This window comes from Pseudophryne corroboree, chromosome 5 (genome assembly GCF_028390025.1).
Source record: "Pseudophryne corroboree isolate aPseCor3 chromosome 5, aPseCor3.hap2, whole genome shotgun sequence".
Classification (NCBI taxonomy): Eukaryota; Metazoa; Chordata; class Amphibia; order Anura; family Myobatrachidae; genus Pseudophryne; species Pseudophryne corroboree.
Window position 1 is genome coordinate 217,598,365 of NC_086448.1, and position 15,224 is coordinate 217,613,588.

Consider the following 15,224-nt stretch of genomic DNA (forward strand, 5'->3'; position numbering starts at 1 on the left):
TGAAGCCATGTCTGGCCTTATGACTGCCCCAGACAGGGAAAAAAAATGGTTTTTAAAAAAACTATCCACTCTCCTATCCGTGACATCATTTAATGATGCTGAAGGCAAAGGTAATGTAGATTTTCACACTAATCGAATCACATGCGTATCTACTTTAGGAGCCACCTCTCTTTTTAAACAATCCCCAGCTGGAAGAGGATAATTGGAATTCCATTTCTTAGGAATTCTAAACTTATTAGGCATAGCCCAAGCCTCTTCCATGATTTCCGTCAGCTGATCTGACCCTGGAAACTCAGTCTTAACTGTTTTGGGATGTTTAAACACAGGTGCCTTGATTTTTAACACAGGCTCTGCTGAATTCTTGAAGGATAGAATGGCTTTCATTGCTTTAATTAACTCGTCTATATCCACTGAGCTGAGACCTTCCTTCTCCTCTTCGTATGCCTAAGTAGAATTTATTAAGCTTTCATCCTCCGATGAATACTCATCTGAAACATGTGTAGCCTGTGAGGATGAAGATTTACTTACCACTGGCTTATCAGACTGTATCTTTTGAGAGGCTACTGCTGGAAGTGATAAATCGCAGGTGGTAAGCTGCATGTAAGGGTTAATCGTGTAACCTATCCCTGGTACAGGAGTTGGAGGAATTATCCATTCAGCTATACTGGATAATGTCTGTGCAAACATAGCCCAAGGTGGATCAACCTGCACATGAATCTGCCTTGTATTTTTCAAGAGACCCTGGTGAAAGCTAAAGCTTATTTGCACACAAACCACCCTGAATCAGATCCTGAGAGGTTAACACAGCTTTAAGACAAACATGATACGAGTGTTGGTGTTGCTGTGAGTGCATCTTCCTCACCTTTGCCGCTCTTAGACATGATAAATAATCAACACTTCCACAATGCACTACACAATTTGAAACTGTAATCACTTTAAACTTTTTAAAGTGACATACAATCCGACCCTACCCATGTACCAGCATTGAGGATCGGAATAGCAAAAAACTAACAGAATATATAGTAAAGTCAGCAATCACACTAGCAGTCAGTCACGTTATACATTAGTATAAAAAGCAATATGAGCACTACAACTACATTTCAAGTATGTAGGAAAACATATCACTCAATCATGCTTAAACAGATCTACCATATTCAGATGCATAGCGAAAGAAACAGCAGTAATAGTATACAGACTCGTATGCATTCGTACTCAAAAAGGCAGATAGAGACTTAGTGCACTATTACCCGTACTCAGTAGAGTGGGATACAGGGAGACTCACCTCACTTCCAGTACCAATCAATACGTTTGCGAACGCTGAGTGGATCCAGGCACTACTAGTGTATACTGCCGCTCCATGAACCTATAGTGAACACAGATGCACCAGTCACACAGCCGCCTATGCTGCGACTGGGTCCCCTTCGTCTACAGCGTCTGAGACGGAAGTGAGAAACAGTTCATGGCGGGAGACTGGGAGGAAACTGGTCATGAACCGGGGGGAGGGGCGACCAGGAGAGCGTCTGACTCCCCACTGCTGACATCAACCCTAAGGATCGCGGCCTCATACTATTCCTGGAGCCTCTGATCCCTAAGGCCTAGCGCTGGTGCACATGAGGTGGCAGCCAAATCAGTGACTGTTTGATAGTCTCCTCCCAAAACAGTGCGGCTTTGTCCGTATTCCCCTTCTAAGCAGAACCGATGCCTTACCTTCTCCCCATGCTCCGGCCACAGCCTGGTAACGTCTGCTGGACCTGCTAGTATATCCAACACAGACGCCCGCCGAAACAGCACTTGTACCGTAGGTAAGAGTTGTTGCGACCCGGCGGAGAGTTGTCGGAGCGACTCTTTCCAATATGCGTATAAGACGCTGTTAGGAAAGATATCTCAAAACATAGTAAGACTATAAAAAGAAAAAAAGAAAGCCTAGGGCTGCTAAAAACCAGCAGCCCCCTGACCATGGTCCGGCTCCTGCCGCACCAAACAAAAAACTGATTTGCCTGAGCCAGGAGGTGGGAATATATGGAAGCGCCCGTTGCATGCTGGGAAGCTGAAAAGCTTTGACCAATTGGTGCAAATCCGCTGTCGCTTCATCATATCCCAATATTATCCTGTGGAACCTGCCGGAGAAATTTTATGTAGTTGGCCAGATGCTAAGAGTCTCAGATGTTCAGCGCTATCGCTGGGGCTTCAGATGGAGACCATTTTCAGCCCCATTGTCTATAGTGAGCACAAACAGGAAGTTGCCAAAACATGTCCCTTATTAACATAAATTTGGACCTCATCTGTTACTCAGTACTATGTGATTACCTTCCATATTTCGGAACTATGTGAACCCTCTGTGTATATCTGACACCTGTTACAGACTCTTAGATTTCCATTCACTATCCCTCGTTTGCTATGCTAATTTCTGGATTCTTGTGTAAATATACATGCACACATGTATACATACATATAGTACAGAGGGGTGTGGTTCATCAAATCGACAGTATCTAGGTCGACAATGTTTAGGTCGAGTCACTAGGTCGACATGGATGGAAGGTCGACATGTGCTAGGTCGACAGGTCTAAAGGTCGACATGAGGATTTTTATTTTTTTTTTGGTGTTGTTTTCTTCGTAGTGTGACCGGGATCACAAATTAGTGCACCACGTTCGCTCGCCATGCTTCGGGCATGGTGCCTTCGCTCGGCACAGATTACCGTTCCAATCGTAGTCCACGTGGATCGTTAAGTATGAAAAAATTCAAAAAAAGAAAAAAAAATGTTAAAAACTCATGTCGACCTTTAGACCTGTCGACCTAGCACATGTCGACCTAGAAACCTGTCGACCTTCCATCCATGTCGACCAAGTGACTGTCGACCTATAGTGGTCGACCTAAACATTGTCGACCTAGATACTGTCGATCTTCAGACCGGATCCCGTACAGAGGGGGTAATTCCGAGTTGATCGCAGCAGGAATTTTTTTAGCAGTTGGGCAAAACCATGTGCACTGCAGGGGAGGCAGATAAAACATGTGCAGATAGAGTTAGATTTGGGTGTGGAGTGTTCAATCTGCAATCTAAAATACAGTGTAAAAATAAAGCAGCCAGTATTTACCCTGCACAGAAACAAAATAACCCACCCAAATCTAACTCTCTCTGCAAATGTTATATCTGCCTCCCCTGCAGTGCACATGGTTTTGCCCAACTGCTAAAAAATTTCCTGCTGCGATCAACTCAGAATGAGGGCCAGAGTACTGCCCTCCTTTCCTAACTTAACACTTTCTAGACAGATGAATGTCAAACCTTGAGGATCTGCAGAAGCATTAACAAAATATATAACCGACTGACTGTGACACAACAGGCCTCTGAAGCATGTCTGTCTCCATCATCAAAATATATGAACCCCTTGTTTGTTTGCACACAGTAATTATCTGGAAGCCATGTTATCTTAACTATATTTGTTAGTATTGCCCAATACACAATTAATATACTATTTTCCCATTTATCCTTTTTAGGCAACAAGTACCCTGTCACACTGCAAATTTTGGTCCGACCCGGGTCAGCAATTAAAACACCATGGATGTCATTTTAAATTGACTTTTTTTTGGCTCAGAAAGATGAGGTGTCAGAAGGGGACAAAGGAGAGGGAAGGGACAGCTCACAGCATTGTAGGAATCATGGCTGACAGAGCTATGTTTTTATACACAATTGCATCTTTAACTGTTCCAGTAACATAGTGTCCCGCGGTGGGGGGAGTAGGGGGCCCAGTTGCTAAGCTCTTGTCACTAGTGCTCTGCTTAGCAGAGCAGCGGTGAATAGACACTGTGCGCACGCGCACAGTGTCTCTTCACAGATGACAGAGGGGGCATGCCAGCAGCTCAGAGTGCTGGGCATGCCCCCTCAGTGATGGTACAAGGCGGCGTGACTCGCAATCGCAGCTCTGCCACTAGACCACGCCCCTTTCATATAGGTCACACACCCTTTTCGGGCACGCCCCAAGGTCCCTCTTTGTACTTTTAATAAATTGGGAGGTATGCAGTAAGCTGCCTAGCAATCTCCGCCTCACCCCTAATTTTTAATAGCTCTAATACTTAATGCTGTCTGTGCTCTCCTGTGTAGCAGGGCTCAGGCTGCTGACATCATCAAGGCACACAAAGAACAGCCAAGCAGCACTTTTACATGAATGCAGAGTTGAATAACGGGTCCAACCCGTGTATAACACAGCTTTTATACCGGGTTGAAATGCAGAGTTACTCGACCCGGCAATATCCTGGGATATATCTGCGGTGTGAAAGGGGTATACGATACCCCTTTCACACTGCACAAATAACCCGGTATCGACCAAGCATATTGCCGGGTCGACACGGGTCAGCGTACTGTTTACTACAACAGGGAGAGGCGACGCGGAAATGAGCTCATCACCCAGCTCCGCCGCCGCCTCCGCCCCGCAGCAGTCTCCACCCCCCACTGCTATGGCAACCCGCCCGGCATATTGCCAGGTCGGGGAAGCCAGCGGCAGCGTCCAATGCCGGATCCCACCTGGGAAGGACCCGTTTCCAATTCCCGAGTGGGATCCGGCATTGGCGGTGTGAAAGGGGTATGACTCAGTGATCCCATTCTAATTGTAAAGTTGCCATTTGCCTTAAATGCAAATAAAATACTACACGTTCTCAAACTTCAACAGTTCTGGTACTCATCTAAAACTACTACACAGCCTTAAGAGATGAGCCGCTATCTGTTGGGCTCTCAGATCCATAGAAGATGTACTATGGATCTTTTATACACATTCTAAACCTCTGATTTACCACACAACTTCATTTTTACATATCAATGACTAACATGAGAGAAATTAAAAAATGTTAAAAAGGCAAAACTATTCTATTAAAAAAGCACCAAAATGCTACATACTTGTTCGCAGGACTGAAGGGGTGACCTCAATTTCACTAGTTGCTTGGTAAGGCTGGAAGGCTGATATACTGTTCGTTCCAAGCTCGCTGCCAAAAATTTCTGGGCTCTGAGTGCCAGTAGAGCTTGCGCTTGTGCCATCTCCCCCATGATGTGGATCTTGCTCATCATATATAGCTACAAGCTGTTGATGGAAGCAAATAAAACATGTCAATTTCAAAGCATGGCAAGCAACATTCTGGAAAGATAAGCAGACTTAACAGAACAACATTAGGGATGACAAATACATTAAAATAGTTCTAAACAAATACACATTATTGCACATTCATATGTAAAGCATAAAATGTGCTGTGCATATATGTATATATATATATATATATATATATATATATATAAACACATATATACGGTATACGTGGTAACACCCTTATAAAATGCTGTGAGGATACAAGTAAAAAATAATAATATATATATATATATATATATATATATATATATACATACATACACACACACACACACATATATATATATATATATATATATATGTACACATACACACTATATATATATATATATATATATATATATATATAATAAGAATTTACTTACCGATAATTCTATTTCTCGTAGTCCGTAGTGGATACTGGGGACTCCGTCAGGACCATGGGGAATAGCGGCTCCGCAGGAGACAGGGCACAAAAAGTAAGCTTTTAGGATCACATGGTGTGTACTGGCTCCTCCCCCTATGACCCTCCTCCAAGCCTCAGTTAGGTACTGTGCCCGGACGAGCGTACACAATAAGGAAGGATATTGAACCCCGGGTAAGACTCATACCAGCCACACCAATCACACCGTATAACTTGTGATCTGAACCCAGTTAACAGTATGACAAACGTAGGAGCCTCTGAACAGACGGCTCACAACAAATAACAACCCGATTTTTTTGTAACAATAACTATGTACAAGTATTGCAGACAATCCGCACTTGGGATGGGCGCCCAGCATCCACTACGGACTACAAGAAATAGAATTATCGGTAAGTAAATTCTTATTTTCTCTAACGTCCTAAGTGGATGCTGGGGACTCCGTCAGGACCATGGGGATTATACCAAAGCTCCCAAACGGGCGGGAGAGTGCGGATGACTCTGCAGCACCGAATGAGAGAACTCAAGGTCCTCCTCAGCCAGGGTATCAAATTTGTAGAATTTTGCAAACGTGTTTGCCCCTGACCAAGTAGCAGCTCGGCAGAGTTGTAAAGCCGAGACCCCTCGGGCAGCCGCCCAAGATGAGCCCACCTTCCTTGTGGAGTGGGCATTTACAGATTTTTGGCTGTGGCAGGCCTGCCACAGAATGTGCAAGTTGAATTGTGCTACAAATCCAACGAGCAATCGTCTGCTTAGAAGCAGGAGCACCCATCTTGTTGGGTGCATACAATATAAGCAGTGAGTCAGACTTTCTGACTCCAGCCGTTCTTGAAATACAGGTTGAGTATCCCATATCCAAATATTCCGAAATACGGAATATTCCGAAATACGGACTTTTTTGAGTGAAAGTGAGATAGTGAAACCTTTGTTTTTTGATGACTCAATGTACACAAACTTTGTTTAATACACAAAGTTATTAATAATATTGTATTAAATGACCCCCAGGCTGTGTGTATAAGGTGTATATGAAACATAAATGAATTGTGTGAATATACACACACTTTGTTTAATGCCCAAAGTTATAAAAAATATTGGCTAAAATGACCTTCAGGCTGAGTGTATAAGGTGTATATTAAACATAAATGCATTCTGTGCTTAGATTTAGGTCCCATCATCATGACATCTCATTATGGTTTGCAATTATTCCAAAATACGGAAAAATCCGATATCCAAAATACCTCTGGTCCCAAGCATTTTGGATAAGGGATACTCAACCTGTATATATTTTCAATGCCCGGACCACGTCCAACAACTTGGAATCCTCCAACTCGTTAGTAGCCGCAGGCACCACAATAGGCTGGTTCAGGTGAAACGCTGACACCACCTTAGGCAGAAAATGAGGACGCGTCCGCAGTTCTGCCCTGTCCGTATGGAAAATCAGATATGGGCTCTTATATGATAAAGCCGCCAATTCTGATACTCTCCTGGCTGAAGCCAGGGCCAGTAGCATGGTTACTTTCCATGTAAGATACTTCATCTCCACCGATTTGAGCGGCTCAAACCAATGGGATTTTAGAAAATCCAAGACTACATTAAGATCCCACGGTGCCACTGGGGGCACAACCGGGGGCTGTATATGTAGTACTCCTTTTACAAAAGTCTGGACTTCAGGAACTGAAGCCAATTCTTTCTGGAAGAAAATCGACAGGGCCGAAATTTGAACCTTAATGGACCCCAATTTGAGGCCCATAGACAATCCTGTTTGCAGGAAATGTAGGAATCGACCCAGTTGAAATTCCTCCGTGGGGGCCTTCCTGGCCTCACACCACGCAACATATTTCCTCCAAATGCGGTGATAATGTTGTGCAGTCACCTCCTTCCTGGCCTTTACCAGTGTAGGAATGACCTCTTCCGGAATGCCTTTTTCCTTTAGAATTCGGCGTTCAACCGCCATGCCGTCAAACGCAGCCGCGGTAAGTCTTGGAATAGACACGGTCCCTGCTGAAGCAGGTCCCGTCTTAGAGGTAGAGGCCACGGATCCTCCGTGAGCATCTCTTGAAGTTCCGGGTACCAAGTTCTTCTTGGCCAATCCGGAGCCACTAGTATCGTTCTTACTCCCTTTTGCCGTATAATTCTCAGTACTTTTGGTATGAGAGGCAGAGGAGGAAACACATACACTGACTGGAACACCCACGGTGTTACCAGAGCGTCCACAGCTATTGCCTGAGGATCTCTTGACCTGGCGCAATACCTGTCCAGTTTTTTGTTGAGGCGGGACGCCATCATATCCACCATTGGTTTTTCCCAACGGTTCACAATCATGTGGAAGACTTCTGGATGAAGTCCCCACTTTCCCGGGTGTAGATCGTGTCTGCTGAGGAAGTCTGCTTCCCAGTTGTCCACTCCCGGAATGAATACTGCTGACAGTGCTATCACATGATCTTCCGCCCAGCGAAGAATCCTTGCAGCTTCTGCCATTGCTGTCCTGCTTCTTGTGCCGCCCTGTCTGTTTACGTGGGCGACTGCCGTGATGTTGTCCGACTGGATCAACACCGGCTGACCCTGAAGCAGGGGTTTTGCCAGACTTAGAGCATTGTAAATCGCTCTTAGCTCCAGTATATTTATGTGAAGAGACATCTCCAGGCTTGACCATACTCCCTGGAAGTTTCTTCCTTGTGTGACCGCTCCCCAGCCTCTCAGACTGGCATCCGTGGTCACCAGGACCCAGTCCTGTATGCCGAATCTGCGGCCCTCTAACAGATGAGCACTCTGCAACCACCACAGAAGAGACACCCTTGTCCGTGGCGATAAGGTTATCCGCTGATGCATCTGCAGATGCGATCCGGACCATTTGTCCAGCAGATCCCACTGAAAAGTTCGTGCGTGGAATCTGCCGAATGGAATCGCTTCGTAAGAAGCCACCATCTTTCCCAGGACTCTTGTGCATTGATGCACAGACACTGTCCCTGGTTTTAGGAGGTTCCTGACAAGTTCGGATAACTCCCTGGCTTTCTCCTCCGGAAGAAACACCTTTTTCTGAACCGTGTCCAGAATCATTCCCAGGAACAGCAGACGTGTCGTCGGGGTCAACTGAGATTTTGGAAAATTCAGAATCCACCCGTGTTGTTGCAGCACTAGTTGGGTTAGTGCTACTCCGTCTTCCAGCTGTTCTCTGGATCTTGCCCTTATCAGGAGATCGTCCAAGTAAGGGATAATTAATACGCCTCTTCTTCGTAGAAGGATCATCATTTCGGCCATTACCTTGGTAAAGACCCGAGGTGCCGTGGACAATCCAAACGGCAGCGTCTGAAACTGATAATGACAGTTTTGCACCACGAACCTGAGGTACCCTTGATGTGAAGGGCAAATTGGGACATGCAGGTAAGCGTCCTTTATGTCCAGGGACACCATAAAGTCCCCTTCTTCCAGATTCGCTATCACTGCTCTGAGTGACTCCATCTTGAACTTGAATTTTTGTATGTACAGGTTCAAAGATTTGAGATTTAGAATAGGTCTTACCGAGCCGTCCGGCTTCGGTACCACAAATAGCGTGGAGTAATACCCCTTTCCCTGTTGTAGGAGGGGTACCTTGACTATCACCTGCTGAGCAAACAGCTTGTGAATGGCTTCCAATACCGTCGCCCTGTCCGAGGGAGACGTTGGCAAAGCAGACTTTAGGAACCGGCGAGGGGGAGACTTCTCGAATTCCAACCTGTAACCCTGAGATACTACCTGTAGAATCCAGGGGTCCACCTGTGAGCAAGCCCACTGTGCGCTGAAATTCTTGAGTCGACCCCCCCCCCCGTTCCTGAGTCCGCTTGTAAGGCCCCAGCGTCATGCTGAGGGCTTTGCAGAACCCTGGGAGGGCTTCTGTTCCTGGGCAGGGGCTGCTTGCTGCCCTCTCTTACCCCTTCCTCTGCCCCGAGGCAGATATGACTGTCCTTTTGTCCGCTTGTTCTTATAGGAACGAAAGGACTGCGGCTGAAAAGACGGTGTCTTTTTCTGTTGGGAGGGGGTCTGAGGTAAAAAAGTGGATTTTCCGGCAGTTGCCGTAGCCACCAGATCCGATAGACCGACGCCAAATAATTCCTCCCCTTTATACGGCAATACTTCCATATGTCGTTTGGAATCCGCATCACCTGACCACTGTCGCGTCCATAAACTCCTTCTGGCAGATATGGACATCGCATTTACTCTCGATGCCAGAGTGCAAATATCTCTCTGCGCATCTCGCATATAAAGGAAAGCATCCTTTAATTGCTCTATAGTCAATAAAATACTGTCCCTATCCAGGGTATCAATATTTTCAGTCAGGGAATCCAACCAGACGACCCCAGCACTGCACATCCAGGCTGAGGCGATGGCTGGTCGCAGTATAACACCAGTATGAGTGTATATACTTTTCAGGGTAGTTTCCAGCCTCCTATCAGCTGGATCCTTGAGGGCGGCCGTATCAGGAGACGGTAACGCCACTTGTTTCGATAAGCGTGTGAGCGCCTTATCCACCCTAGGGGGTGTTTCCCAGCGCGCCCTAACCTCTGGCGGGAAAGGGTATAATGCTAATAACTTTTTTGAAATTAGCATTTTTCTATCTGGGTTAACCCACGCTTCATCACATACATCATTTAATTCCTCTGATTCAGGAAAAACTACAGGTAGTTTTTTCACCCCCCACATAATACCCCTTTTTGTGGTACTTGTAGTATCAGAGATATGCAAAGCCTCCTTCATTGCCGTGATCATATAACGTGTGGCCCTACTTGAAAATACGTTTGTTTCATCACCGTCGACACTAGATTCAGTGTCTGTGTCTGGGTCTGTGTCGACCGACTGAGGTAAAGGGCGCTTTACAGCCCCTGACGGTGTCCGAGACGCCTGGGCAGGTACTAACTGGTTTGCCGGCCGTCTCATGTCGTCAACTGATTTTTGTAATGTGCTGACATTATCACGTAATTCCATAAACAAAGCCATCCATTCCGGTGTCGACTCCCTGGGGGGTGACATCACCATTATCGGCAATTGCTCTGCCTCCACGCCAACATCGTCCTCATACATGTCGACACACACGTACCGACACACAGCAGACACACAGGGAATGCTCTTATCGAAGACAGGACCCCACTAGCCCTTTGGGGAGACAGAGGGAGAGTTTGCCAGCACACACCCAAGGGCTATAATATATATGGGAACAACCCTATATAAGTGTTGTTCCTTATAGCCGCTTAAATATATAAAAATATCGCCAAAATATGCCCCCCCTCTCTGTTTTACCCTGTTTCTGTAGTGCAGTGCAGGGGAGAGTCCTGGGAGCCTTCCTCACAGCGGAGCTGAGCAGGAAAATGGCGCTGTGTGCTGAGGAGAATAAGCCCCGCCCCCTATTCCGGCGGGCTTTTCTCCCGGAGTTTTAGACATTTGGCATGGGTTAAATACATACATATAGCCTTAATGGCTATATGTGATGTATTCTTTTGCCATAAAAGGTATAATATATTGCTGCCCAGGGCGCCCCCAGCAGCGCCCTGCACCCTCCGTGACCGTCTGGTGTGAAGTGTGTGACAACAATGGCGCACAGCTGCAGTGCTGTGCGCTACCTTCATGAAGACTGAAGAGCCTTCTGCCGCCTGTTTCCGGACCTTCAATCTTCAGCATCTGTAAGGGGGGTCGGCGGCGCGGCTCCGGGACGAACCCCAGGGTGAGACCTGTGTTCCGACTCCCTCTGGAGCTAATGGTGTCCAGTAGCCTAAGAATCCAATCCATCCTGCACGCAGGTGAGTTGAAATTCTCTCCCCTAAGTCCCTCGATGCAGTGAGCCTGTTGCCAGCAGGACTCACTGAAAATAAAAAACCTAAAAAACTTTTTCTAAGCAGCTCTTTAGGAGAGCCACCTAGATTGCACCCTGCTCGGACGGGCACAAAAACCTAACTGAGGCTTGGAGGAGGGTCATAGGGGGAGGAGCCAGTACACACCATGTGATCCTAAAAGCTTACTTTTTGTGCCCTGTCTCCTGCGGAGCCGCTATTCCCCATGGTCCTGACGAAGTCCCCAGCATCCACTTAGGACGTTAGAGAAATATATATATACACACACACACACACATATACATACATACATACATACAGTACACATATATATAAGTGGAAGTGGAAACACCCTTATAAGATGCTGTGTGGATACAAGTTCGTTATCATCTGCAACAACGAACGGTTGATACCTGCGCACAGATTCAGCCATACATGTTGGTCAAGTTTCATCAAGAATGATAAAGGTGAACAGCCTTAACACTGCAACATAGCAGACAGCACTTCAAACATATCCTATAAACTTTATGGTAAAACTCAAGAATGTATAAAGATATGTTAAAACAAAGCATCTACTTGACTACCTTCCCAATCAAAAAATAAGCGTTGCATCCAAGATGGCCAAAACAATGGTGACATACCCTAAACATTTTCCCCCCACTCCCATATCACACGAGTACACACTGGATTAAATGTTTCCTTACTCATTTCCTTTTTCTAAGCCTGACTCCACACTTATGGATCATTATATATATATATTTTTTTTTTATATTTGAGCTGTGTGCCCCGGTGCCTTCCAAAAAGTGAATACAAGGAGTTCAAGGGAGCAGGCGGCACTCAAAGGGTCTAAGCAATGTGGAAAGCAGTCATTGCTGACACAGCGTGCGTTTTAAGAACGCACGCTGTGTCCACAGTGACTGCTTTCCACATTGCTTAGACCCTTTGAGTACTGCCTGCTCCCTTGAACTAATATATATATATATATATATATATATATATATATATATATTTATTTTTTCCCCCCAAATGCCGCCACTCACATCTATCTGTGATAATGGCCCGGGTGCCCTCCTCAGCCTTCTTCGTGGTACATGTATCGTGAGCAGATTAGACATCACTGCTAGGACTTGGCATAGTCCAGTATAAATCAAATGACTTGCACCATATGAATTATCAACGTTTCAGTTTTAATAAGTAAAACTTTCGTCAGTCATCCTGACGTCAGTTTTATATATTAAAACTGAAACGTTGGTAATTCATATGGTGCGAGTCACCTGATTTATACTGGACTATGCCAAGTCCTAGAAGTTCTGCCTAATCTACTCACGATATAGATATATATAGATATACACACACACACGACCATCATACTCTATTATGTAGATGGTTATAAAGATCATTAAAAGCTGAGATGCGGCGGATCAACCATTTATGCAATGGAGGTGGGTACAGCTGCCCTAAGTTACAGCCGTCCACTAACTCTGCATGCTGACCTATGTTAGTTTATTTCTTTAAAAAGACAACCACAGAATTTGTATATAACTATGCGTGACCAGACCGTTCTGTACGAAAGCCCTCATCGCCTCGCATCCTGCCCCCAGTCACAGAATGGAGATTTAGGTCACACGGGACCTGGCCACATAACGGATTCCCGCTTACCATCAGTAACCGCCTGTTACTGACTCCACCCACTGTGTAGTGGGCGTGTACTACGCTGCCACCACCAGACTCATTGTTGCCGTGGCGTCTGGAACCATAGTTCTGCTCTGTATGCATTGACATGCTGTCTTACCACTCCTGTGTGGTGTTGACCAGGCCTCTGCACGGTAGCTGGCGGGAGGCGGAGCTTGGAGACGCTGGGTGTACCCTGGACAGCCGAAGAACGGAGCTAGGTTTCGTCTAGCCCTGCAAGTCACAAGATGAAGCGGTCGTCTTGAGGCAGAAGATGTTTTATTTGCCCAAACAGTCTTGAAAAAGACCCTTCCCTATTTCTAGGGGCAACAGCAATACAGCAAGAGGTTTACAGCAGAGTAAAAATTGTATAATACACTGTTATAGGGCAGCAGTCCTCCTTTTTATCCTACTTCAATACACAATAACACAGGGGGTAAACCCACCCTGTTGTTCCCAACCAATCATTGTTTACTCATGTGCTGTGCATGCCTTGGATACCATTGTCCTCTATGGACAGTGGGGAGTGGTCACTTTCCTATGACCGTCCCATCTTAGAGGTTTGGTATCCTCCCTGGTGACGCTCAGTCGAGGCTGGGGGAAGTTTTCCCGCCTAAACTACTTCCAGGAATCTGCCTGGAACCCAGCTCACCATCTGCAGCCTGAAATCAGGCTCCAGAGATGGGCAGCCTAAATCCCAGGTCAGGGTTTCCTGCCCACCAAGGGTGATCCCTGTGGAGCTCCAGAAAACCACTCAGCTTGTTTTAAAGTTGAGCTGCCCCTCTCTCTCCCCATGGTACTTTCATGTGGGAGGATAGTGCTCTGCACTAGGCTCTGCTTACCCAGACACTGCAGTGCCTCACCATACAATATATTTACATTGTTTAACCATTTCTGCCTGTGTATGCCCAGTGCTCAGCGCTGGGCTCCCTTAGCCCTGCAGCCTGGCTGCTAGGGCTCTCTCACTGCTGGAGGTACGCCGGCACATGCAAAGCGCTGCAGCGGGAGCTGATCTCCCGGCTGCAGCGGCTCCCCTCTCCATAGCACTGAGGTGCCGGGAGCGTAGCTCCCACACCTCAGCACACAGCGCACTATCCCCTGCCACTCAGAGAGCTGGCTAGCCCAGTACCCACTGTGTGCGGCGCGCTCTGGCTGTCTCCTCTGCCAGCGCAGCACTCTGGGAGCCAGGGGTCCTTGCCTCCCAGCCGCCGCACTGGGGGCCACAGCAGCTCCCTTCTCCTGCAAAACATCAGGGTAACACATATTGCCATGGCCCCATAACATTTAATGATGGTGCCTAGCACCAGTGCATTGTATAAAGTGGCGCCAAGCACCCATTGTTCATAAAAATGGCACCAGCCACTGAAAGGGTTAACCCCTTCAGCGTTGCAGCGGCCTTTAACCAGGTGGCCACACTATGGTAAACAAATGTTCTTAAGTAATTAAAGGCAAATATATCATCCTACATTTCCTATATAAGCCTATTGTTATTACGTAGGCCTACTTACAAAACGCAAAATAAAACCACAGCAATAATGCTAATGTAATAATATGAATGTTACCATTGATTACTCCTTCTCCAATCATCTTGAACAGTAATAGACTTTTACAAGTATCAGCACAGTCTGGTTCACTGCAATAATTGCTGTGTCACATATAGTACAATCCAAGCATGAGAATAAACAGCTGGACAGCAAAACTAGTCAAAATTGATGTAATGTGATCATTTTCTCTTGTAAGAAAAAAATTATGGAAAGACAGAGACCAGGCCAGAAAAGACTAAGTGAAATTTGTCATACACAGTAATAAGTTTGGGTTTGCAGCATTCCAGGACATGTCTCAGACTGTCAAGCAGATAAGACTATAGTTACACAATAGGAAGAATGCAAAATATATATACAAAACCTCCCAATTCCATAGAAGCCTGTACACTTTGGGGGTAATTAAAATGTTTTAAGGGTGTCAGTATTTGCATATCACCCATCACTGCAGCTGGGGAAATATGCAAATGTTTATTCCAGTGCCGGGCAACCATTGTTTGTTTTTGTTTTTAGCCCATTCATTGTAAATCCACTCTTGATGCCACTTTAGTTATTGACTACCCTGTGTGCATTTCAGTAATACATTTAACTATCCTATGCAGCCTTTTGCATTATTGGGATTGAACACAACTTTGCTGTGAGTTCTACATTGGTTACAGATGTTTCATAGCATTATATAATGTT

The 15,224-nt window shown here is 45.8% G+C and overlaps 1 protein-coding gene across 17 annotated transcripts in view; it reads right to left on the reverse strand.

Moving 5' to 3' along the window:
- The window catches only part of PARD3 (par-3 family cell polarity regulator), a 919,963-nt gene that overhangs the window by 619,970 nt on the left and 284,769 nt on the right, over positions 1 to 15,224 (reverse strand). For all 17 annotated transcript variants that reach the window (XM_063922114.1, XM_063922110.1, XM_063922109.1 and 14 more), the window contains exon 3: positions 4,887 to 5,067. In XM_063922114.1, coding sequence (XP_063778184.1) covers positions 4,887 to 5,067 — 181 coding nt within the window. The remainder of the gene's footprint in view (positions 1 to 4,886; positions 5,068 to 15,224) is intronic.